The sequence below is a fragment of the Aulostomus chinensis genome, chromosome 10 (assembly GCF_037954235.1).
Source record: "Aulostomus chinensis isolate RoL2024-O1b breed Wild chromosome 10, RoL_Achi_v1.0, whole genome shotgun sequence".
Lineage (NCBI taxonomy): Eukaryota > Metazoa > Chordata > Actinopteri > Syngnathiformes > Aulostomidae > Aulostomus > Aulostomus chinensis.
The window spans coordinates 17,229,029-17,254,028 of record NC_141329.1 but is presented as its reverse complement, the minus strand read 5'-3'; the positions used below and the strand labels follow the sequence as shown (position 1 = coordinate 17,254,028).

General features: G+C 40.3%; 2 protein-coding genes across 12 annotated transcripts in view; both read left to right on the top strand.

Moving 5' to 3' along the window:
• The window catches only part of LOC147254537 (uncharacterized), a 30,047-nt gene extending 23,845 nt beyond the window's left edge, over nt 1-6,202 (top strand). Inside the window, exons 2-5 of the mRNA XM_086215560.1 lie at nt 2,790-2,822; nt 3,532-4,767; nt 5,724-5,786; nt 6,122-6,202. Of these exons, the coding sequence (XP_086071686.1) occupies nt 2,790-2,822; nt 3,532-4,767; nt 5,724-5,786; nt 6,122-6,202 (1,413 nt within the window). The remainder of the gene's footprint in view (nt 1-2,789; nt 2,823-3,531; nt 4,768-5,723; nt 5,787-6,121) is intronic.
• The window catches only part of myo18ab (myosin XVIIIA b), a 148,144-nt gene that overhangs the window by 40,521 nt on the left and 82,623 nt on the right, over nt 1-25,000 (top strand). For 5 of the 11 annotated variants that reach the window (XM_086216181.1, XM_086216177.1, XM_086216183.1 and 2 more), the window contains exons 3-12: nt 8,630-8,695; nt 9,299-9,386; nt 9,814-9,920; nt 13,652-13,828; nt 14,191-14,401; nt 14,527-14,669; nt 16,565-16,665; nt 17,979-18,042; nt 18,192-18,336; nt 22,636-22,647. In XM_086216181.1, coding sequence (XP_086072307.1) covers nt 8,630-8,695; nt 9,299-9,386; nt 9,814-9,920; nt 13,652-13,828; nt 14,191-14,401; nt 14,527-14,669; nt 16,565-16,665; nt 17,979-18,042; nt 18,192-18,336; nt 22,636-22,647 — 1,114 coding nt within the window. The remainder of the gene's footprint in view (nt 1-8,629; nt 8,696-9,298; nt 9,387-9,813; nt 9,921-13,651; nt 13,829-14,190; nt 14,402-14,526; nt 14,670-16,564; nt 16,666-17,978; nt 18,043-18,191; nt 18,337-22,635; nt 22,648-25,000) is intronic. The other 6 variants (XM_086216186.1, XM_086216185.1, XM_086216182.1 and 3 more) reach the window with 2 other exon arrangements.

Sequence of the window (25,000 nt, the reverse complement as noted above, 5' to 3'; positions counted from 1 at the left end):
AGTAACACTACACATTAATGCCTCTCACACGCTTCACTGATAGTTACACAGATGGCCCATCGATCATGCCTCCTGCCCTCAAACCTGCCTGCCATGCATGCTGTTGTGTAAAAGGTAGACTAAATAAAACATGAGTGGAAGGGGCTGAGTGAGAACTGTTCATCAGATACATGTGTCATACAGTGAACTTACTCGCAGAAGAATTGGTTGTGAGTAAAGTGAGAAATATGTGCTGCATGCAGAAACGGTCATGTTGTTGACCATGGTGACCTGGAAGGAACACTGCACTGTTTGGCTACAGTCAAAATCGATATCAGGAAAATACATCCCATTGTACTTTCTGTCCTGTTTACATGGCCCACTCCTAGTGACAGCTGAGGGAAGGGAGATGAGGACATGGTGAAGTCCACCTGAATGTGACTCTGGTTTGTTTCCACCCTTTTTCAATTCATTTTAGCAGATCTGAAAACAATAAGAGTACAGAACAACAACAAAAAAAACCCCAGAGAACCTTTAAAGGAAGGGGCCTTGTCTGGTCACAACTGTCTGTTTGTGGTGGGAATGTGAGGCAACCACGGTGTGACCCAACTCTGGGGTGTACTCTGCAATTTTGAACCTGGTACATTTTCCGAGATGGAAAGCAGATGATCCGAGAATCAAGGTCAGACCTTGACTTGCAACATGATAGGTTGGCTTGCTTCTTGATATCCAGAAAGATATGAACTGCTTCCTGTTCAGCTCTGCGCCCCCCCCCCCCCCCCCAAAAAAAAGACACAGCTGACACATAAAAGGAGGGAGCTTTATCCCATGGCCTTCATGCTGTGTTCAAATGGTTTCAGGCAGATTGGCACCACTGTCTGGATGGCAAAACAAAACATACATGATGCTATGTTACTTTGATGATGATGTATTGGTTATAAAGCATTGAATAAAATAGGGTAAATAAAATGATTTATTTGCTATGTATTATTCCCAATGTGACTTGCAAAACATAATTATAAAATTCCCTCAATACTCCTTCATTTTCAACACGAGTGCAGTGTCCGTTTTGGGCCAACAGGTTGCATGACATCTCAAAATATCACAGCCATTCAATCATGTTACGACGTCATGACTAGGGGTGTTTAGATACATCAGTGTGTATCGATATATTTATTCAATTACAAGTGACATGGTGCAATCTATGCAAAATTCAAGTATCAGTCATGTTGATCTGCTGTCTTAGGTGGCATATTAGCTTTATGTGTACTTCAGGTCTGCGGTCATTTTATTATATGGTTTTTAAAAATAATACATCGTCTGTATTTCATGTTATGTTCAATTCATTGTCAAGTTTTCACAGTTCTGAAAGAATTATGAATCCTAATTTGTTTTTTTTTTAATGTGAGTTGATCATATAAATGTTATCAATTTTTGGAAGGGCGTTTCTTACCTCATCTCAATTGCAGACCCCCGAATTAAAAGAAAAAAAAAATCAAAATATAATGTCAGATTTTGAGATATCAGTAAATATTGTCTTATTGTTCAAAGAAACAGTATGATGATGTGATGAAATGTCAAACGTACACAAATAACCACATGAATCCTTTCTACTGCAACTCTGTCTTCTTGTCATTTTTGATCTCGGATGGCTTTCTTCTCTGCATATGTCCATACACACAGATAACGTCAAAGCTTATCAAGAATCCTCAGTCATTTCAACTTTCATCTCGTTTGTAACAAATTATTTGTTACAAACCTGCTTGTCTGCTGTGGAGAAAACACAATGCTTGAGAGCTCCACAACTGTGTAAAACCTCTACCACCACCTTCTCAACTACTAATATTGCTGCCCTTCCACTGGTGAGAAGTGGAACTACTCCAGTTTAACTCAGTCACTGGTCAAACTTCTGGATGAAGTAACATGATAAATGTGTCTCTCAGCAGTTTTAAATTATCGTCTCTGTTATTTTTAGGGTTTGATGTTGGTCTGGATCCTTGGCTACAAGTATGCATCGTTCTTTAAACAGTGTTCACAGTATACCTGTCTATTCATTCTTCAGGCTAATGTTTACGAAAGGGTTTTAGTTCAGTGGTAATCTTAAATCCTCTCTGTATAAAGTATTTTTTTCTTTTGTTAAGCGTGGGATACTTTTGCTGTATGTTCTCACTCCAATTTGCTCCAATATCTGGTTTATCCTCTATTTCTCCTGTCCATTGTTTTGTAATTGACATGAAGTAAATTTGAAAAATCAGTGATCTGTGAAGCTGGAGGGAGCTCATTTCTTCTCATTCTCACCATTCTTCCTCATCCAGCTCCCCTCCTCCTCCTCTTGCTGCTACTCTCATCTCATCCATCTCAGCCCATGACAGCAGATCAGCCAACATGGCATTCTCATCTCGCTTTTCCTTCTGGGAGCAAAAGGGAAGTCTCGCTCAGGCATTTTCATGACGCACTCTAACACTGCATGGTGTTACAGTGTTTGATGCTGACCATTAACATGCGTGACATCAAGCGTGTGGCTTTTACTAGTATCACTTTAAGTGTGAGCGAGTGAGATTATTTTTACACTTAAGTTTGAGTTCATGAGTTGCTCTCAGCTGGACACTTTTTAATGAAGCACTTTTAACACTAGTGAGTATTTTGAGCTCCAGAAATTGTTGGACCAAGTTTTATGCTTGAAGAAAGATAGTGAGGGTTTTTCACACACATATCGCATGGTTTGTGGTTTGCACAGTGTGATGGACAGCAGTCCCATGTAATGTATAATATAATAAGGTTTATTGTCCTTTTTATATTAACTCCTTCAGATCAAAGAAGAGAACAAACCAGAGAGCAAAAGTGTAAGTGAAATTGTCTTTCAGTAGAGACACGAAAAAACTTGGGGTTCGCCTTTATCTTGTCATGATAAAATCATGTCAGACCTTGTCAAGCCCTGAACTTTCATCTAATCTTGGCCCCCTTGCTTTTGAATCATTTTTCTGCTGTCCTGATTCTGTATTTTTGATTAAATTCAACTGACAGACTAAAAAAAATATCTTGAGGAAAAGGGAGTAAGGATAAAACAGAGAAGGCAAAAATTTTGCAATTGCAATTATTCTGGCTGTAGAGATGTTTTACCTGCCCTTGTCATTCACAATATCATTTCCATTCTGTTTGTAATGGCGAGACATTCTGAGTCCCTCAAATTCTATCATCGGAGCCCCTCCAACTCTGTTAGTTTGATTCCATGTTCCTAGAAGACTCAGTGAGGCATGAGTCCAGACATTGTTTGTATTGATGAATCGTGTTTGCAACATTCAGAGTAGAATGTTGTCTCAATCCAAGAAATGTTAGTGATATTGCAAAAATGTCAGTTGGCCTATGAGAAATATGCTACAACAAATTTGAGATTGTTGATACATATACATATCATTAAAGAACACATTTTAAGTGTATGATACAGAATATAGAAGAACAGGCAGCTGAAGAAGTAATTCAGAATAATTATGGTGTTTTAGTTTCCAGTTACATTTCATTGTCTCATATCTCCTCTTTCCTCTGTGTGAGTAGTCAGACAATGATGGGCTGTCCAGCCGGGCCAAGTCAGTGCCAGCTCTAGACCCAGGACGGGGGTTATACCGAGCTACAAGCCCCCCAGCAGCTGCTAAAACAGAATTGATTGGCCGGGTCAGGAGTCCCTCACCGCCTAAAGTCAGGACACCTGTTAAAGTACCAGAGCGCTTCAAAAGCCCAGAGCCACCGTCAAAGATGTCTGAACGATTTAAAAGCCCTGAACCACCAAAAGCATCTATGAGTTCAAGGCCAGTAGTGAACAGTGAACAAGAGCAAAATGGCATTGTGGGTAAAAGCACAATCCATGCCTCTGCCAACGGTAATATCAGAGGTCCAGACACTAGCACGAGCCAGGCAAATTCTGCAGATGACCAGGGGTTGACACGCAAAAAAGTGGTGAAGGTGGTTCGTCGGGTTGTCAGGAAGGTCCTGCCCATGGAGGGCGAGGATACCACTGTGCCATCACAAACATCAAAAGCAGTAGCAGTAGCCAAAGAAATTCCTGAAGCAGTGAAAACAATGCCAATGCCAGCATCAGCGTCCAAGACCCCCGGAATGTCAACATTTGCCTTTAAACATGATGGCATCAAGAAAGAAGAGAAGGATGACATTTCTCGAGGTTTGACTAACCTGATGGTCCGAGGCAGAACACGAGAGCCTCGTCCACGAATACGTAGGGATGAACGTCAGGAAAAAGTTGAGTTGGAGATGAAAAGTGAAAATAAAGAGGAAAAAGTTCAGACCCAAGAGAAAAAAGAGGAGAAGACAGAGAATAAACCCTTGCCAAAGCCAGAAGAGGTCGCTCCCCAACCTAAAACCTCTGCTTCAGTCACACAGGAAGTCAAATCACAAACATCTACTGTGACTGCTTCTGAAAACTCAGCTCTACCTCCACCTTCATCTAAGTTCCCCCATTCCAAAGCCAAATCACTGCCAACAGTTGTTGGCTTTATCCCAGCACCAAAGCCTTCACCTTTGTCTCCACCTCCTGGTTTCATACCTGCACCTAGATCAGTTGCTGCCACCAAGCCCACCCCTCTAAATCCTCCTTCAAAGGCCGCAGTAGCTGAGAGACCTTCCCCAGTACCTCCTCCATATCAGCCTAGCCCAATCTGTAAGTCTTCTCCAGCTGTAACTGCTGTAAGCCCTCGTGCTCCAAGTCGTAGTTCTGGTCCACGGTCTACTCCACCAGGAATCATTCCTGTTCAACACCTTGCAGCCACAAAACAAGAGGTACTCTTTGCATGGCTTGGCAGCATTCGGTACACTTATGGAAAGTGCATGGGAATTTAAAATGCGTTTTTGACATAAAAGAGCGTTTTGGTGTGTGTTTCCATGATATCAAATCAGTGTCACTGCAACAACTTGATAGTGTAAACTACATTCAGTCCAGCTAAAGGACAAACAAAAACAACTTAAAACATGCATTACTTTAGTTAGGGAAGGCTAGAACGGTAGAACTGGGAAACCTTTTTCTTTTCAGACACTTAGAGTTTCCTCTCTTCCATGAAATGCGTCAGATGGCTGGACATTGACTTAACAAATAGCAAGCAGTCCAAAGTGTGTGTTTTCTATTGCACATCAAGACAGTTTAGCTTTTTAATCCTTTTGAGTCCTTTACCTCAACTAATTCAACACTAGTGTTGTTGTTGTTTAACATGCTGCACTGTTGTGTTGACGTCTGAGGTGGACAATCCTCTTCAATACACTCATTTCCATACAGTCTTTGTGTGGGACCTATTTTATTTAATGTATTAATTTGAAACTTGGTACTGGCTATATGGCCTAACTTGTACGTCTTTCCGCTGTACAGTTTAGTTTGTTGCAGGTTGCATCATACAATCATTCTTTGATGAACCAAATGCTGGTGTTCAAGCGTCTTCTAACTTTTTGGGGGCACTACTAACATGGTCCTTTTTTGAATTCATTTGCATCATAACGTAAGCACTGTCATATTTTTGACAAGTGTGCGTGTGTGTGTGCACAAAATTGCATGAATCAAGGCTGACAGGGTCATTGAAGCAAAGATGAATTAATCACATTTCCAGGTTATTGTTTGGCACTGTCACTTAGGTTTATGATAACTAACCGTCTAGTGCATCACAATCAAATTACACAGGAGTGTGTGCTGGGCTTGGTGTGTCTTGTATGAGGGTGTGGTGTCAATGTGTTGCTGCTTTGACTTGTAGGAGGCACCACTCAGTCCCACCGAGGAGGCTCAGAGACGACTCATGAGGATCTTCGGCGCCCCTGTAAATCACCCCGCAGTCAATTAACATATCATTGATATCTTATGGCGTTATGTCTGTCATTGTCTACAGTATATATCCTGTCTGTGTACTTCAATGTGTTTTTTTCTTTCAAGTGATTCCTACAGTCATAACAAAAAAATGTTGTATGTTGCTCAAAACATATGGCAATGGCAAAGGAGATATAAAGAAGATCAGCTTCACCCTGTTGGTTCCACTGCAGGACTTTCTAGCGCTATGATTGTTTTCAGCTTCATGCAGTAGCACGTCAGCTTCCCTAACGAGTTAGCATTGGTCACCATACCTAGCATGCTTTGTTTATTAGTGTGCATATCCAGAGACACATAGCAGAGGAAAATATTAGCAGAGTGTCTGTCACTCTCTTGACTTGGACACAACAGTTGGTGTACGAGCTGTGACTCATGATGCAGTGAAACGTTATCCTCTCTGCTGGTGTCCTGACTTTGACACTAACTCATGTAACCCTTTCCTTTGGCTTTCTTTATTCATTTACTGCCTACAAAATTTTAAATGTCTGACAAAGGTGGCTACTTTGAAGAAGCTTTTAAGTTTGTGCTTTAGTCTCTCACAAACATTTTTTGAAATGACTTGTGTTACTGGTGGACCGACCCCACAGGGACATTTCACAGTAGGTGTCAATGACAAAGACTGTCTCTATTTCTTGTCCATCTAACTAAACATTCACACGGGCATTGTGAATGGAACTAGAACTAACTTTTACTGAACTGGACCAACTTTTCACAATTCCATCTTGCAGGTTGATGAGTCATTCAACAATCACACTTGCTCTGCTCCTCAGCTTCATAGCATAATTCCCTCCATCTTCCTTGTGTCTCCACTGTCTCGGTGCTACCAAATATCACCATTGTGAAGAATCATCAGAATCATTGTTACCCACTTCTCACTGAAAAACCTCACTCATGTTTCCATCAGTCTGTCAACTAACCATACTCTTTTTTGCTTCTCTGTACTGCATTTTTGTTGTCAAAAGTTCCATGTTGACTTGTCTTTTTCTTTCTCTCCTCCATTCATCCCCTCCTGCCCTCCCTCCCCTCCCTCTCATTTTCTTTCCTTCTCTCCTTGCCTTACTTACACTGCTTTTGCTGGCTGTGGTTGTTTCTCTGTGGCTGCTTTGCGGCTAAGCTGGAGCCGGCAGTCAGTGTTTCGTCTTCTGTCCAAACCCCTGCGGCCCTGTCGTCCCAGAGCTCCCTCCAGGTACCACAGTCCTCCAGCCTTCCTCTGGGCCTCCTAACAGGAATTTGTACTCGTATGGCTTGTCAGAGTGTAAGGCCCAGATTCTTTCTTTCTTACCCTCTTTTCCCTTCTTTTCTCTCTTGCTCCTATCTTTATAGTTCACACAAATGGAGAATAAGGTTACATTTTACCGCATTTTATTTTTATGCAGACCCAACCAATAATAGCTGAGGATGGGCTGTAATATTTAATCCTATCAGTGTCAGGGCAAAAATACTTAATTGTTCTAATTTGTGGTTTCACTGATCAGGGCGTTAATGCAAGGAAACCCTCAGCATGAGTTAATTGTAGATATGATCAGGTACTACATTAGATTTTAATTTTATCATTATTGCATGACAAAAATCCAGTTTTTAAAGTTTGGGGAATGTTTTCCCCTACTTGTTAGCAGTCACACACAGCCTCAAATAACAGTATTGATATAAATGTAACGTATGTTAATCCTGTAGCATATGTTTTCAGACTCAGCTAACATAGCTTAGCCTTCCAACCTAGGCTGCCTCAGACCAAAGATGGTCCTTGTTAACTAGAAGTCATTACATCAGGGAACAACCAACTGTTCATTGCACATTTACGAATTTAAAACTAGAATTGCTATGGTGTGAGATTTTTACAGTATTATCTCAAAAATTACAACTTTCATGGTATCATGCTGTGTCATACAATTATTATTTACTGTCATGATGACTAACTAAACTGACTAAAGGCTTTCGCATCTGTGTGATGGAGCCTTTCTGCTCTCTATGCACATGACAAGTTGAGTTCATTTTTGGACTGGCTTCCCCCCCCCCTTTTTTTTCCTGCTCAAAACCCATCAAAAAATGGATCCCATTTTCACCAGATAGGAGGGAGCCCTGCTTCCAACAAGCACATGCGGCAAACACTCTGGCTGTTTCTTAAAATATCATCTGCTGGTTTCATCGCTTTAACCAATCAATACTTTGGACGTATCATGATAACTTTGTTTGTTTCCCCCCAGATTTATAACGCTGTGATTCCCTTTAAATCTTCCTCCTTATATATTCTTCTCAGCAGTTTCTAAATCAGTGACAGGATATACAGCAATACAACTTTTTCTTACTGTGATATTTAGCTGATAGAAGCTGCCTGCATGGACTTTTCATTTTCTCTGAATTACTTCTGATTTTGACAATGGATTGGAGATGAACCAGATGCATGTGCAGTGTTCCCTGTCTACACTAGACAGTATAGTACAGGTCTCTGTATGTGTGAGTGTGATGGGGCTTTTTATTAACTTCAGGTGCTCCCTGAACTTTTGTTGCGCCTGTTATTGTCACACAACCGTTTTCCTCCCTGTAAAAACTGCAACAGTGAAAATGGAACCGATCTCTTGGAAAGCATCACTCTTGTAAACTTGGATTTCTGTCTCACAGGTGTGCTGGTTCAGTATGTCATGATGCAGTGAGCTAGTCTGCACATATGAGACATCTATTATAAACCTCTATATATCTCTCTATACTTATTCATGTTTCCTTATGTGCATCTGTATAACATCTGTTGCTCATACCTCATTTTGACCTTTGACCTCTTCATGCTGGCCAAATCCTCAGGGATCTGTGGAAGAGGACCCTGTGGCACTCCTTCAGGCGTCTCATGCTGCTGCTATGCAATCCCAGGTCTGGCATGCACTTAGCCCGAGTGCTAGTCCTGTCCTGTCCCATCACCACCGTGCACTGTGGAGTGCTGTGTTGTGTCCTGACTCCTTTGCTTGCTGAGTGCAGTGTCTCCTCTACACTTTTCTCGTCAGAATTATTTATTATAATCAGTAATTCCTTTTTGTTTTTGCTTGGACATTTCCACATTTCTTTGCTCCTTTGTGAAATACACTGGGCAGGGTTTTCCCAATATTTAAGTTTTATTGACTCATTGTGTTTAATATAAACATAAGCCCCCCCCCCCCACACACACACACACACAATACAAACTCTCTCTGTCTCTCATACACACACTCACATATACACACACACACACACACACACACACACACACTCATACACAGTCACATGGCACACTGACGGAGCATGCCGTGATCAGAGGATTATGATAACCCACTGCCATCCACTGCATGATCATCCTGCTGATTAGCTTTTCCTCAACTGTCTTTCAGCATGTGCTGGAAAGACCTAGTGTGACTTTGAGTGGTCCAGTGACGTGGCTAGACAGGGACAATCCCCTTTTCCCTGTTCACTCATGTCCCCTCTCGTTCCTTTGTCCTTCAGGTGAAGACCGAGGAGCAGATAGAAGCAGAACAGGCCTGGTATGGATCAGAGAAAGTCTGGCTAGTCCACAAAGAGGGCTTTTCCCTGGGTGAGATTGGACTACATCCTACAGTTAGACACATACAGTATATTGTATATTGATAATATATTCATCTGTCTTGTTTTTGTAAGTGTATCAACAATACAGTTAATTTATATAATTATATCATTATTTATATGTAATGTACTACTCTCAGCTTGGTCATGGACCATTTTTAGAGTAGGCATGTTGACATGCCATTGCAGAATCAACAGGAGCTATTTTTGGATTATAAATAACTTGAGAATATAATATAGCTCTGTCTGTTTGGTAGTTTGCCGCTTCAAACATTGCCTGTGGTAGTTCTGTTTTGCCTTTTATCATCTAGGTGAGCTGCACACATGAAAAAAAAAGATCTCACCAGGCTAACAGCTAACAAACCAACCCACCCCACAAAAATGAGCTAACAGCGTTGTCCTTTCTTGTCTCTGCTCAGCCACAGTTGTGAAGACAGAGCCTGGCTCTCTGCCAGAGGGCAAGGTGAAAGTCAGACTGGAACATGATGGGACATTACTGGACGTGGATGAGGATGATGTGGAAAAAGTGAGTGTGCTACAAAAGGTTCATTTTGATTGCTGAAATCTGACGCTTATGTGTAGCATATACATAATAATGTATATTTGTATTTCTAGAGATGCATATGTGACCATGTCATTTTTGCTCTTATGAATGTATATTGCATGATTATGCTAAATTTAAATGTTCAGCATAACCATGCAATGTACATACATAGGAGCAAAAATGACATGGTCACATGTGTATAATGATGTATATTTGTATTTCTAGAGATCCATATGTGACCATGTTATTTTTGCTCCTATGCATGTACATTGCATGATTATGCTGAACATTTAAATTTAGCAGCATATTTATTTATAAGATGCAGAGTCTGAGGCTCCTTTGCATCAACAGTCCCAGATGATGAACGTCTACTCTTAACTTGCCCCTTGGGCTGTCAAGGCCAGTTAATACCAAAGATGAGGCTGAATGAGACGAACTGAATCTTGCAGCTACTTGCAATGCGTCTAGCATTCTGAAACCCACTGATATATATCTCTGCAAGACGAGGCAGTGTATCATTTCCACAGCCTCGACTGTCTGCTCTTCAGTTGCATGAATGAGAAAAGCAATAGTGCGCTACTTGCAGCAGTTGCAATTCACCTACTGATGAACTGGTGGAAAATTTAGAGACATCTTTGGGTTCCTCAGCAGAAGTCTCCTCGTCTTTGAATATTTCTCCTGTCTATTCCTGGCGCTGTTCGATCATTTAGAGTTGATGACACGTTTGATAAGCAGAGAAATTTCCAATTATGGTGACAGCATTTCACCACAGGGATGGTGTATAATAATGCTGTGCATGTTGGCGACAAGTGAGCAACAGTTCATAGAACCTTACCCTATAGGACAGGGGTATCCAATTAAAATTCTAATGGGTCCAATTTTAAAAGGTATTCCAGCTTGGGTCCGGAGGCCTATCGCAATTTTTTTTATGACTATTGATTTCACTGATATGCCTACATGTTAGCCAGCAGTCAAGTTGTGCTTTATGATTCAGTGGCATATTTAGCCAATGTAAGTAGACTTTAAGCTAGTTGTATCAGTGTCTGTTTGGTCAACAATGAACTTTCAGATCAAATGAAGTAGCCTACATTTCAATAATATTTCAACAGTATTTATTGTCAGTTTGGTCCACATTAACCTTAAACATATTGTCCATCAGGGGGCCACATAGGTCTTAAAGTGCATTCAATAATATCTCAACAATTATCAGTCATTTCTACATTAACATTAAACATGTGACAATATCCTTTTCTGTTTCAAGTAAGCATTTTGCCATTCAGCTACACATAACAATACAAAATAAAAACCTGAGCGGTTGATGAAAGACCTATGTTCCTCTTAAAATAAAATACTGAACTACTTTTGACAAGTGCTACCATCTCGGAGCACATCAGGCACACGGACTTAGTGCTACGTGGAGGCAGAATAAACATATACAAGGCTGCCTAATCTTTAAATGTTTGGTTCTCACTGTCTACCTTTCTCCTCTTCGAACATGCCATCCTTGTCTTGAACCACGAACTGAATGAATTTTCTTTCCCTCCCCCTCTCAACTAAAGCGCGCTTGTTCCTTCTGCCAATCGCGGCGTTACGTCTGCAGCGTGAGCGCGCACCAGTCCCACAGAGCTCGCAGCTTTGACAGCTGGTGCTTCATAGCGCAGGCATCAGCTAACATTACTGGTATTATAACATTGAAACAAAAACATAGCCCACCATAAATGTATAGTTTATTTAATGTGTTTAACATGTTTAGAAACATAGGCTGTTAAAATCGCTTGGTCACAACTTCCATCCATCCATCCATTTTCTTCCGCTTATTACTGTCAAGGATAGCGGGGTTGCTGGAGCCTATCCCAGCAGCTTTCAAGCAAGAGACGGAGTTCACCCTGGACAAGTCACCAGTCCATCGCAGGGCCAACACATAGAGACAGACAACCATTCACACTCACAGTCAATTCAGAGTATCCAATTAGCCTAGTCCCCAATCGCATGTCTTTGGACAGTGGGAAAAAGCTGAAGTACCCGGAGAGAACCCACGCAGGCACAGGGAGAACATGGAGACTCCACACAGAAAGATCCCGTGCCCGAGCCGGGGCTCGAACCCAGAACCTAACCACTGCACCACTGTGCCGCCCAAATCTTTAAAATATCACACATGAAAAGGGAAAGATCCCGTGCCCGAGCCGGGGCTCAAACCCAGAACCTTGGTCACAACTTTTTATTCATTATTGTTGTTATTATTATTATTATTATTATTATTATTATTATTATTATTATTTACAATTTGTCTGGGTCCGGGGGTGATGTCTGTTGAGTCCGAATTCGGACCGCGATCCGCCTATTGGCGACCGCTGCTTTTGGACATACATGCTCATGAACAAAACTCTGTTGACCTCAAAAGCTGATTTACAGGGGAAATCTTTAGTCAACACAAGTAGAGCTTAGATGGTCCAGTAAACTGCAACATTACAAGACAAAACATATGTAGTGAGTTTATCTTTGGTGTAAACTGGACAGTCAGCCAAACAAGATCACTGAGGGCAGAGTCAATGCCCCACTGCTACGTTGTTTGGCCAATATATTAGCTGTTATGGGTTTATCTTGAATATATTTTATCAACAAACATATTTTCTGAAATGCGCTGATATTTAAAAACTTTTTTAACTGCACATGAAATGGACAAAACAATGCCTATGGTGATTTCAGAATGGTGTAATGCAGAAAAAAGAGTTAGCAGAGCACCTTGTTTATTTTACTGTTGTGTTTTGGTCTTCATTAAAATGGTCATGTGTCAGAATTTTACTTTTTAAATAAAGAGAGTTATTATTTAAAGAAATTAGCATAGTCATATCAGTACAATGCACACAATGCACAATTGTGCGCAGTGAACATTGGAAGGGGCTATTCAGTCCAGCACAAAAAAATCATTAGATTCATTGCATATATCATTACATTAATCAGATTTTTTTTCCCTGCTCTTAAATCAGTAGTGTGCTCAAAAACCGGTCAGGGCCTAGCACTGACAGGTACCAGGATGGGAGAAGTCAGCTGGGTGGGTTGGTGCTCAGACATACTTACTAGCTGCTGCTCTATTAATTTGGCTGTAAGGTTTCTTTTCATTCTAGCATCTCTGAAATCTAAAGATGGTTCAAAAACTTGTTTAGTCATCCTATTGTGAGTGTCAGGGACTTCAGTATGATAAGAGGTACCCAATAGATGTCAAGACCAAGCTGTTAGAAGTAGCCACTAGGCTTTAAAGGGCTGAAAAGACTTATTGTGTGTAAAAAGTAAATGAGGGCCATAGTTAAACATGGATAACCGCTGAATGGTTTATATTCACAATTCACACTCAGAATATCTTCAGTCAGGCTCTAAATACAGACAGAGGAGGTGGTGGTGGTGACTTTTACTTCACGGTAAAGGGCTTAATAAAAGTATGAAGAAGTTGCTTGTGTAACTGTAGGCAGGTGGACAATAAGAAGAGACAGACATCTGCTTTAATTGCTTCATCTACTTGTATTTGGGGGTTTCCCAGTGCCTCTCACCCCGGATGGAATGTAGATATCGCTGGACCCCTAGAACCTAGACCAGCTCACATTTCTATGAGTCGTGCAGGAGCTTTCCATGATCAGAGTAAAAGCCTCATATCTAGTTACCCATCTGCCCTCGACTTCCAGCCTGTTGAACACTCCCTCTCCATTCTCCCTGTGTAGGCCAACCCGCCATCCTACGACCGATCAGAGGATCTGGCCTCCCTGCTCTATCTGAATGAATCTAGTGTGATGCACAGCCTGAGACAGCGCTACGGAGGAAATCTCATCCACTCTTACGCTGGACCCAACATGGTGGTGATCAACCCCCTCAGCACCCCCTCCATGTACTCAGAGAAGGTAATCTGTCATTGAGACGATTAAGGACATTTGTAACATTAGTGGTTATACTAACTACATTAGTTATTTTAAACCTCAAATGATGTATATGGCATATTATTCCCTTTTGTAAATTTTTTTAAAATATTCAGTCTAATCCACTTGCTTTTATTGCGTCATCATCATGGTCACATCAACTCTGGCACCTCACAGCAACACGGGATTACGGGATGTTACACCATGAATCTTCATTCCATGTTTCTCTACTACAAACCATTTAAAATTTCTGAGATTTTTGTATGATAACCAGAAATGTTGTCATACACTGCGTTTGTCTTACTTAAAACTGATATCTGTGTCGTGTCCCTTTCTCCGCCCATCAGGTGATGCACATGTTTAAAGGCTGTCGGCGTGAGGACTCAGCTCCTCATATCTACTCTGTGGCCCAAACAGCCTACCGCAACCTTCTCACCACACGACAGGATCAGTCCATTGTTCTGCTTGGCAAGTCTGGCAGTGGCAAGACTACAAACTGCCAACACCTGGTCCAGTACCTGGTCTCCATTGCTGGCAGCACGGGCAAAATCTTCTCTGGTGAGCTTGCGAGTATAGTAAAGTTGATATGTTGTGTATTTGTGAGACTCTGGGTTTTTGTCCTGATTCCGACTCTCAGTAATGAGAAAAAATCGTGAAGCAAATTTTGTTTTATTCTGATTCAGCGGAAAAGTGGCAGGCTGTCTACACCATTCTGGAGGCTTTTGGTAACAGCTCCACCGCCATGAACACCAACGCCAGCCGCTTCTCCCATGTAGTGTCCCTTGACTTTGACCAGGCTGGGCAGGTGGCTTCTGCCTCCATCCAGGTAACACACATACACAGTTTTTTATTTTGTTTTTTGATATGCAATTTTGACCAAAAAGATGCAGGCTCATACCAAAGCTTATGTCACCTAGATTTGTCAGCTATTGCTCAGTACCTTGCTCAGACAGTTATGAACTACAGCATCCAGAGTAGAACTTAATATACATGCTGGAATTGTTTGGCTCATGGGCCACAGCATATAAAGGAAAAAAATAAGGGCGAGGGATTTCAATCAAATAACAGACTTATATTCAGCAGATGAGATTGGATTAAGATAATGGAAAATACTTGAGGGTGCAGAAAAGGCCAGCAGATGGAACTAATGCAGACTAATAAAGAAAGAAAACATCTTCCTTCAAATCAACAATGGACCAAATCCCATCATTTCTTCCCCCCCTTCTGCATCTCCATATCCCACCAAAGCTACTGGTATCTCAAAGCTATTTACAGGGGAGAGACAGAAACATGCACAGAAAATGTAGGTATCACTGGCATTGGCCTCGAGAAAGGGCATTGGCAGCTTCATTGTCTTATTTTTAACGCGGCTTCTGTCTAGAGTTGTTTCTGGAGGAACAGAAAACCACAAACCTTTAATTTGGACACTGCCATGATTTCAGAAATGTTCAGAAATGTCATCTTTACAAACACCCACTGGTCATGAACCCGTGGAAAATTCAAACCACTGCAATAACAAAATCTAAGCAAAAGCTTCTTTTTCAATTTGTTAGATTGTTAATTCAATAGATTGACATGAAATCAGGTGATCTTGCTCTGAAAGTTGCCTTAGTGCAGTGTATAGATCAAGAAACTGCTTAAAAGAGGGAGGCAACAATCAGTAACAGAGCCAGAATTGGATCTGCTGGACTAAACAAATGTTGCATGTTGATCATATGCCGTAGATGTTTCATTATATCCTGCATAGATGTTGGTAGAGCTGTTGTACACTCAGCGGAGGTGCCGCTTCCTTCCAGTGTTTTTGTAAGGCAGCCAATGGTTCTACTGGTGACTAAAAACTACATCATTGGGCTGAGTGAATGGTAAATGGACCCAATTTTATATAGCGCTTTTCTACCTTAGCGGTACTCAAAGCGCTTTACAGTGTCATCTCATTCACCCATTCACACACACATTCACACACTGATGGTGGAGCTACCATGCAGGGCGCCAACCTACTCATCAGGAGCAATTATGGGTTCAGTATCTTGCTCAAGGACACTTTGACATGGTCACCGGGGTCAGGCATCGAACCAGCGACCCTTTGGTTGCTAGACGGCCACTCCACCCCTGAGCCATGCCCCCCACGAATCCATTCCTCTCTTGTGTTACCTTATATTAGTGAGTCAATAGTAAACAACAGGATGTACAGTATTGACCCCTCTGTTTTGCAAACAAGGCATCCGATCGGCACTCACTAATTGAGCGCCCCCTCTCAATGCCTATCCAGATCTACCTAACTCAACGCTGGTCTTCGGGGGCTAGCTATGGATATTCACTCTATTAGCTAATACCGCCTTGTGTGGCAAAGTAACTAGTAATTTGCAACCCTGGTTAAACCAGGGACATACTGGTGGGATACTTTGCTCTGTTAGATAACCCACATTAAAGCCCCCAAAAAGTTGATACCTAAAGGTGGAAAAGCTCCTCACAAGGAGGGAGGGAAGCTCACAAAAAAAGAACAGGTGATTGCCTCCTTTGTTCTGTTTGTTAAGTCATTCTCTCACCCCATGTGTATACAGTATATAATAATAATAACAGGTCATTATTTAGCTGTTGAAATTAGCTCCATTGTTCATATGTGATCTCAGAACTTTCGAAAAACCTTCAATGCTTGCAAAATGAAAATAGCCTGCCTTTTTCCTGACTGTTTCCTGTTGTTTGGTGTTTGATGGTGCTCAGACAATGCTGCTGGAAAAACTGAGGGTGAGCAGAAGACCTGAGGCTGAATCCACCTTCAATGTTTTCTATTACATGATGGCTGGTGCTGACACCAGCCTGAGGTAAGCCTTAAAAAAAACAACCTCTATGTCACCTAATAACAGCAACTGAACAAGATATTGTCCAATATTTTTTCTCTGTTTTCTTGTCTTGTCACTAGGTTTGGGCCGTTTAGCTTTACCAGTAGAATAAAACAACACCAGAGCAGAAAACACAGATGTAGGGACAATATTATTTTCACTAAAGCCACAACCACACATATTAAAACAAAAAATAGAATAAATAGAAATATATTCTGGATTATTTTCTCAACAAATTTAAGGTATTTACCCATATTTGATTGTTTTGATTTTATTTGCAAAAAATATGAAAAAATAACTAGAGAATGTCCTTAAACTACCTCCTTCTTTATCGTACAGTGCTGGAGTCTGGAGTTTCTTTTGACACCTAACTGTACTTTTCTGGGTGTCATTTAGGCCTGAACAATAAATAAAGATTTTATTGAAAATGTGTGTCACAATATCATTCTAAATGAAGTATAGTGGTGCTGCAGAAATATCCCAGCACGCAGATGGTGTTTTACAGATTTAATAAAACCTTTTATTTTGATACAGATCCCTGCAAAATCACAACATTATCATTTCAATGGGGTTTTCTGTTAAAATTGGATCGATGATACTGGAATGAGAATTCCTGCCAATTTCGAGAAGAATATCGCAAATGAAATAACCGTAAAAGTAGTGGTGATTTGATATTTTTTTGAAATCATTCAGCTGCAACATCATTTACAAACTCTCCATCCCCTCTGACAAGTCCCCCAGATGTGGTAAAAGAGATTAGTGATGTTTAGCTGTGGGGACTGGTCTATGTCTGATTTTTCAGACCAAATCACTTCCAATCAACAGAAGACAACCTTGAGTCTGAGATGATTGTTTTGTCCCAGCTGGACTGACTGACTCTCAGTTCACCTGGTGGCAACATGACAAGTAATTGACAAAGCATGATACCATGAATGTTTTTCTGTCTTCAAACACTACAATATCTTTATGTCACACGGTGCAAAAAAAAGTGTTCCATGTCCCAGTAGTCATTAGATTTCAGTAATGGTTTTGTGTTCTTCCCAGGTTAAATTTGAGAATTGAAAAGCCACTAATATCAAAATATGATAAAATTGATGTCCTGAACTTTTTTTTTTCAATGGAATCCCCAAATCGCCAAACAAATGAACAAGCTGCTACACAAACAATTCCCAAACATTGCTCCTGTGTAGCTAATTGAGCAAGGGTTTTATTGAAATTCAAGTGGCATTGAAATCAGCAACATCAACACCCATCCTGTATCTAACCATCCTACTTCTCCACCTCCTATCTTCTAGGACTGAGTTGCACTTTAACCATCTGGCTGAGAACAGCGCTTTTGGAATCTTGCCACAGTCTAAGGTAACACACCTTAGTTTATTTGAAATTTTTCTAATTTCATGGTATTAGAATTATGTTTCTCAGCTCAGCATTGTAATTATTTCCAAATTAACCATGTATATAGTTGTTTGCCAAATACGGATGAGTGAAATTTCATCGTTCTACTTTAGCCTGAAGATAAGCAGCGAGCCTCGCAGCAGTTCACGAAGCTGCAAGCAGCCATGAAGGTGCTGGGTATCTCTGGTGAAGAACAGAAGGCCCTCTGGCTCATCCTGGGGGCCATTTACCACTTGGGGGCAGCTGGTGCCACTAAAGGTAGAATCTCACACTTTAAACAGGGCCTAATGTGATGGGGATATAAATGTTAAAAGTGTGATTTTGTACCTGAAAACTGGGGTCTTTATCCAATGGTTAAAAAAAACAAAAACTAAAATTTTTACATGTTCTGCAACTTTTTTCATTTATGATTATTAATTATTATCTCACAGGACCTAGTATATGTTTATTTATTATAGAACATAAAAAAACCAACAATGTTTAACCATACACCCACTGTTTAATGCATTAATGCATGTCAAACATTTTTGGACTGCTTTAAAAGATGGTTTGGGTGAATGATTTGAAGACTGGAGTAAGGGTTTATTTGCTTTCTTTTGCCTGGACAAGAAAGCTTGTTTATTAAGATAGGCTTGATGATATGTTTAGTTCTGTGTTGTAGATACAGTTCAGTGTGTATTTATAAAAGCTACAGTTGAAGAGGGCACCACCTTCCTCTTACACAGCTTGTTGCTTCTCTGTCATACCAGCGTATGCGTACAGAGTTGTTCCTATACTTCTCATCCACAAATTCAGACTGGAGTTGACTTCCTACCAGCTACCACTAGATGTCAGGCTTGTTATTTCAATTGTCACGCTCACAGAAAGGTGCATGCTGCTTTCTCTGACATGCTGTATGGTTATGGAACTCACAGTGATGGATGTCCATGTTTCCGTGTCGTTCACAGGATTTTTTAAGTAGAAAAACAAAACAAAAAAATTGTGGTTTATTGCTGGGAAATGACTCAAAGGCTTTTTTCAGCCAAAGCAAAAAAAAGCGCCACTCACTCAAGTGCGATATAGTCATGGATTTTATTTTCAGGTTTTTTTGTTATGTTTTTTTCCCTTTATTTTCCTTTTTATATTTGCCTAAATATCTTCAGTACAGTGTAAGGTAACTTCCAGATATTGTTTCCTGTATCTAGATACCTAATCATTGGTGACAGGCTGGAAATCAGTGGTCATACAGAATGTATTGTACCAAGCATGTGATTTTATGTGTTATCACAACAAGGGGCAGATATACTTAAGAATGACTTTCAGTTGTTGTTTTACCATTATTTACCCCTTTTCTCTGTGGATGCCACCATTTTTGTTTGATGTCCGAAATTGAATTCTCTATGAAGTAAAGGTAGGTTTTTTTTTTTCTCTCAGTGTTCCTGAATGGCAACTTCAACTTTGCATGGGGTTCCCATGTACTTTTTGAAGTAGGCAGTCAGAAAAGTCAAAAGTTCTGAGTTGTTTGAAATGCAGCTCATTAAAAGGTTATATTCTAGTTTGTTCAGAAGAACAATAAAACTGCATAATGTGGGTACATTAATAACAATTAGTTAATACGTAGTTATACTGTATGTAAAAGTGGGAAATATGCATTGCTTAAGTACAATTATCTGATTTCACCTATCATTATTGCTCTTTGTGAATACCATAATAACTCCCTAAGACCCCTAAGCCCACTTAAACCTACACCAGTTTTCCATCAATTTTTCCTAGAAGTTTTATATTGGTTCACTATCAATAAACTAAGCATTACTAATACTAATTAAGGTATCCTTATTTGAAGTTTTACCTGAACAGCTATTGTCTTGTTTGACATTAATGAAAATTATCTCCTCAGTTGATGTTGAGTTTGCGTTTGAAGCGCTGGTGCACTAAATGAGTGGAGCGGTGGTAGTCTTACAGGTTTTGTGTAACATTGTCAGACATCTTCTCTTGAAAGCAGACTTGCCCACTGGTGCAGCATTGCTGTTGTAATAAGCATAAACTCAGTAGGCCCAGACGGGGATTTGACATCTTGTCCTCACCACAGCTTTAGCACGTTGATTCGCCGGTGGGGTCGCTAGGCAACGACAGCAGTGCATCTTAGCTGACTTTGTTGCTGCCTTGTGGGGGGAGTAAGTTTTTGGCCTTCCATAGAGGCTGGCAGCTGCTGTTAGGCACTTGACTTTTGATTGGATTTCATCATGTTGAAATTGAAAACAGGAAGTCACACTTTTCTGAGTTAAATTTATTTTGAGCATTCCCATGAAACAGCAACTTTAAAAAACGCAACCATACATCCATTTTCTTCTGCTTATCCTGTTAAGGGCAGGGGGGCTGGAGCCTATCCCAGCAGCTTTCAGGCAAGAGGCAGGGTTCACCCTGGACAGGTCACCAGTCCATCACAGGGCCACCACATATAGACAGACAACCATTCACACTCACATCTCATGGTATCCAATCAGCCTCGTCCCCTCTTGATGTCTATGGACTGTGGGAGGAAGCTGGAGTACCAGAGAGAACCCACACAGGCACAGGGAGAACATGGAGACTCCACACAGAAAGATTCCCGTCCAAGCTGGGACTGGAACCCGGAAACTTCTTGCCGTGAGGCGACAGTGCTAACCACTGCACCACTGTGCCACCTCAAAAAACACAATGATTATAAATAACAAACACATAAAATTATACATGAAAAGAGACTTCGACTTTATTTTGGATCATACTCTTTATTATGAATGTGGACAGATGTACGAGCATGTGTGTGTGAGTGTGTGTATGTACTGTGTTTTATTTTTAGGTTATGCATAGCAAATCTTTTAATACTTTGTGCAACAGCAGATTTTCTGAGGCAGACTTCAGCCAAATCACGTATGATTTACAGGAACGATGTCTTCAAAGAAACTGCAACTGAACTGTAGTTTGGTTTAGTTAACTTGTTTTTGGAGACCAGCTCAAAGGATACTAGAGCTGCTTGAGTAAAGGTGAAAGGGATAGTTTGGATTTAATGAAGTGGGGTTGGAAGATAATCATCCATTGTCAGGGTCCTGCATTTAATTGTGTGCATAGCTAAGAGCAGCAGTGCTGGGACACTCAGCTTTGCGCTGCTGAGGAAAGGGAACTCCTAAAAACAAATCTGTTTCTGTCACAAGATGTTTATAATGCTTTTCTCATCAGGCAGCCTTTTCTGTCATCTGATCAAGTGTCTGAATTAAAAACGCTGCAGAGTTATGCATTGCATGGCATAGGCATAGGAACTCAAGGAACTGCTACGGTTAAAACAATGAAAGGGCTCTTGGGCAGTGGACATGGTACAGATATAACAAACATGTAAATGGATATTGATTTTTTTTTTTTTAGTTCCTGTTTATTTGATGTTGAATTTTTTTTCTGCAGTGCCCAATCCTCAGGACTACCTTGTTGTTGTTGATGGTCAATAGGGTCTCTGCAGGGAAGTTGTGTTGACCATATGTTTATTACAATGTTGTACAGGTACTCAGCTGGTTGACCCTTTGTCTCCACTGAGATGACATAAAGCAGACATATACCTTGTTGAAAGTAGACACACTTGGCTGATGAGACAACCAGGTGACTTTTGGAGCCGTGTATGAGAGAGTCTTGTCTCAGGAGTCAGGCCCAACATTAGACATGCTGAAGGCAATACTAAAGTTAATTTTTTAGCTGCTGCTGTCCTTTGGGGCTGCTAAATCAATTAAATTCCAAATTGCAGTATTGCCTATTGCAATTTTCAAATCTCTGGAAGGCCCAATAATTTTTAAGCTGTTTTCTGGAGTAATTAAGCTCACAATCAATTACGTCGTCAGGAGCTCTTTTGGTTGTCAGAGACGATGAATTAATACATCATTCAGTTAAACTTTGCCTATGTTGCAGTTTCATTGTATTTATTTTCCCATCTTGGTCCATGTAGCACTGTTGATGTAACTTTACAGCTATGGAAGTAGTTGCCTGTAAGACCACGTGTCTTGTAGTTCGTTTGTAGTAAGCCTGTGTGGGAAGGTAGTGGACAAGATCTAAGAGCAAGTCATCTTTTTTAAAATTAGTAGAGTACAAAAAAAAATTATCTGCAGCAATTTTTATTCTAAAATGATTATTTTTACTGCATAACCTCCAGATTTTTATTGGTTTAGTCTATCAGATATTTGAGAGCAAAAGTTGTTCATTTGGATTATTTTTGAGCCTGTACGTCAGATGAAATGAGAGAGTGGCAGATGGAACCTTCAACCTTGAGAAATGATAATATTTCTTGATATTTCTGAACTTTTACAGACAATTTAAATCATGGCTAAACTCCAGTGTTACATTCTATATCAGCTGAAACACTGTGTATTTTTGTGGTTCCAGCAGCAATGTCTCTCCCTTCAGCTTGCTCTTACAAAGGCTAGTGGTGTTTTGTTAGTCTGGGTTCATGCTAACGTGTATGTTTTTCTCTGACTGTGACCTGATGAATCTATGAACTCTGTTGTCCCTAACACCTTCTTTTTACTTGCATGTTTGCATGCTGCGTCCTATCAAACACAGGCGGAGATGAAGGTAATGGAAAAAAAAACAACACACGAGATGTTGACTTTTTTCACATAAATAAAACTATTTCAGGGCCTCTCTTATTTGTATTTTCTGTTGCATTGTCTTTATCATACCTTCCAGGCCTTAAGTCATTAGCATTTTTATTGTTTCTGCTCCTCATCCCCCTCCTCTCTTCATCTCCCTCTCTTGTGTTCTCCTGCTTGCCTCATGATGATTCTCTCCATTCTCTGTCTCACCCTTTTTTCTGTGTGGGATGAAAATAACAGGGATCAGAACTTTGCTGTCCCTTTAAACTGCTCTCTCTGATGCCTCCCCACTCAACTCCGGAGTCGGTCACATTACCACACAGCCTCAAACGCAAAGTAAACCTTGTTCGTTTTCACTTTTTGTGTTGACTTATTGCCATTGAACGTGTATTCCCCGGCTCAGTCCTGTATCTCCAAGACATTTGTGCTTAGCAGGATTTCTTGTTAATTCTCTGGCTCTGTGACTGGCAAGCTACACAGGCTGCTATGTTTCCTTAGTCTGCCCTAACACAGGGGCTTTGAATCACCTCCAGACATTCAGTTAGAAGATTGGCAGTGACTACCAGCCACATCATTGCTTCTCAGGTTTGCATTTAGCGCAGCAATGATCCACCGACACTTTGGATTTTAATCAGAGTTCAGCTTCTTATCATTGCTCTGTGGCAAGCAAAATAGTCACCCATAGGTGTTTCTCTATTTATTTACTCAAGTTCAGTTTGAACCACAGTAGGTTGAAAAAAAACAAAAAACATGACAATCTTCATTTTCGACTTCTATTACAGTAGTAACCTGCATTAATTTGAAAATAAGTCATATTCAAATCACATTTTCTCTCCAAATCTATATTAAAATCTTTTTAATGAATAACAATGAGAAGCTCAAAACACATTTTTGTACATAAAAAAGACACACAAGTCCAGAAAGTGTCAAAACAAACCCTCATTGGGCTGAATTAAAACCTCTTGTAGTTACACAAACATGAAGTTTGAGGAAGACTGTGTAAATTTAAAGAAAAACAGTAAGGGAAAAGGCAGTGGAAAAATATTGGTTAGGACATTCTTTTAATTACCTTTTGTAGGATTTTATCAAAAACTCTGTTTGCCAAAACCATTTCATGCTTGCCTCTCAAAATCCACCTTTACATGTGAAATATGTAGCATGAAGATTTGAAGATTTACATTGGGTTGGACTCCGGATGTTGCTCCATAGCACTATGGCAGCACAGCAGAGACATCTGGCTTAGGCCGTCACCATTCTCCTACAGCAGAAAAAAAAAACAGATGGTCTGTTTCATTCATTCACAATTGTTGTTGGTGGTAGTAAACCCAGAATGCAGCGATGGTGCCCTTGAAAACTATTATTTGAGGTAAAGCATGCACCATTGCAGATAAATATTTATAGATTTATATTTGGGGTATATCTTTACAGCTAGTCTCTTCAAGGGGACTTTGAAATTAGCAGCTTGCAAAAAGTGCGAGGGCTGAAAAAAAATCTCCCGTTGACAAGCTTATCTCCTCGACGTTATGAACTCAAGCTTATCTCCTCGACATTGAACTTGACTATGTTTCAGTAGACAAGTTAAAAAAAGAGCAATACAGAGGCTCAGTTCATCTGATAAGGCCAGTTAATAGCATCTTTCTATAAATTGCCTCCATCTGGTAATTACCCGCAGTGTCCTAGTAAACCACATCAGAATTTAAAATCAAGAGACTAAGATGAGTTTAACGACAAGTAATTCAAGTGAATGTAGAGGTTCTCTCGTATACCGGTCTAAAACTTAGAATTTTCAAGTAAATTTTCTACAATCTCCATATATCACCACAATGTGGGCTCTAAATTAGTGGTCTTTTTTTTGTCAGTTGAGTCAAAAAAAATATTGTTTGAAGAATTGAAAAAAATTCCATTGACGGGAGAGGTATGAATCTTTACACCTTAGCTGCCAGTTTTCACACATCTCCCACATTTGTTTTTCTGCAGCCATATAAAATAGCATCCACAGAGAGAATATATCTTCTGGTACTGTAGATGTAGAGACCTGTAATACACGTCGTTTTTTTCCTGCCAAATGCTCAGTTATCCACAAACACTTTGAATGAGCTAAATACAAAAGAAAAAAAACACAAGTGTGACCGGTGTGTGAATATCGGCTCCACCAATCACAAATCACTCATTTATTCAATGAAATATGTGCTACATAAACTGTCACTGTAGGAAAATGATTTACAGTGGGTTATGTACACATAAAAGCTAAATGCATTTAGATTTTTCCTGTAAGCTAATAGGACACTAAAATATTTTTCGTAAGGGTGTGCCTCCTTCACTTGAAGAATGGA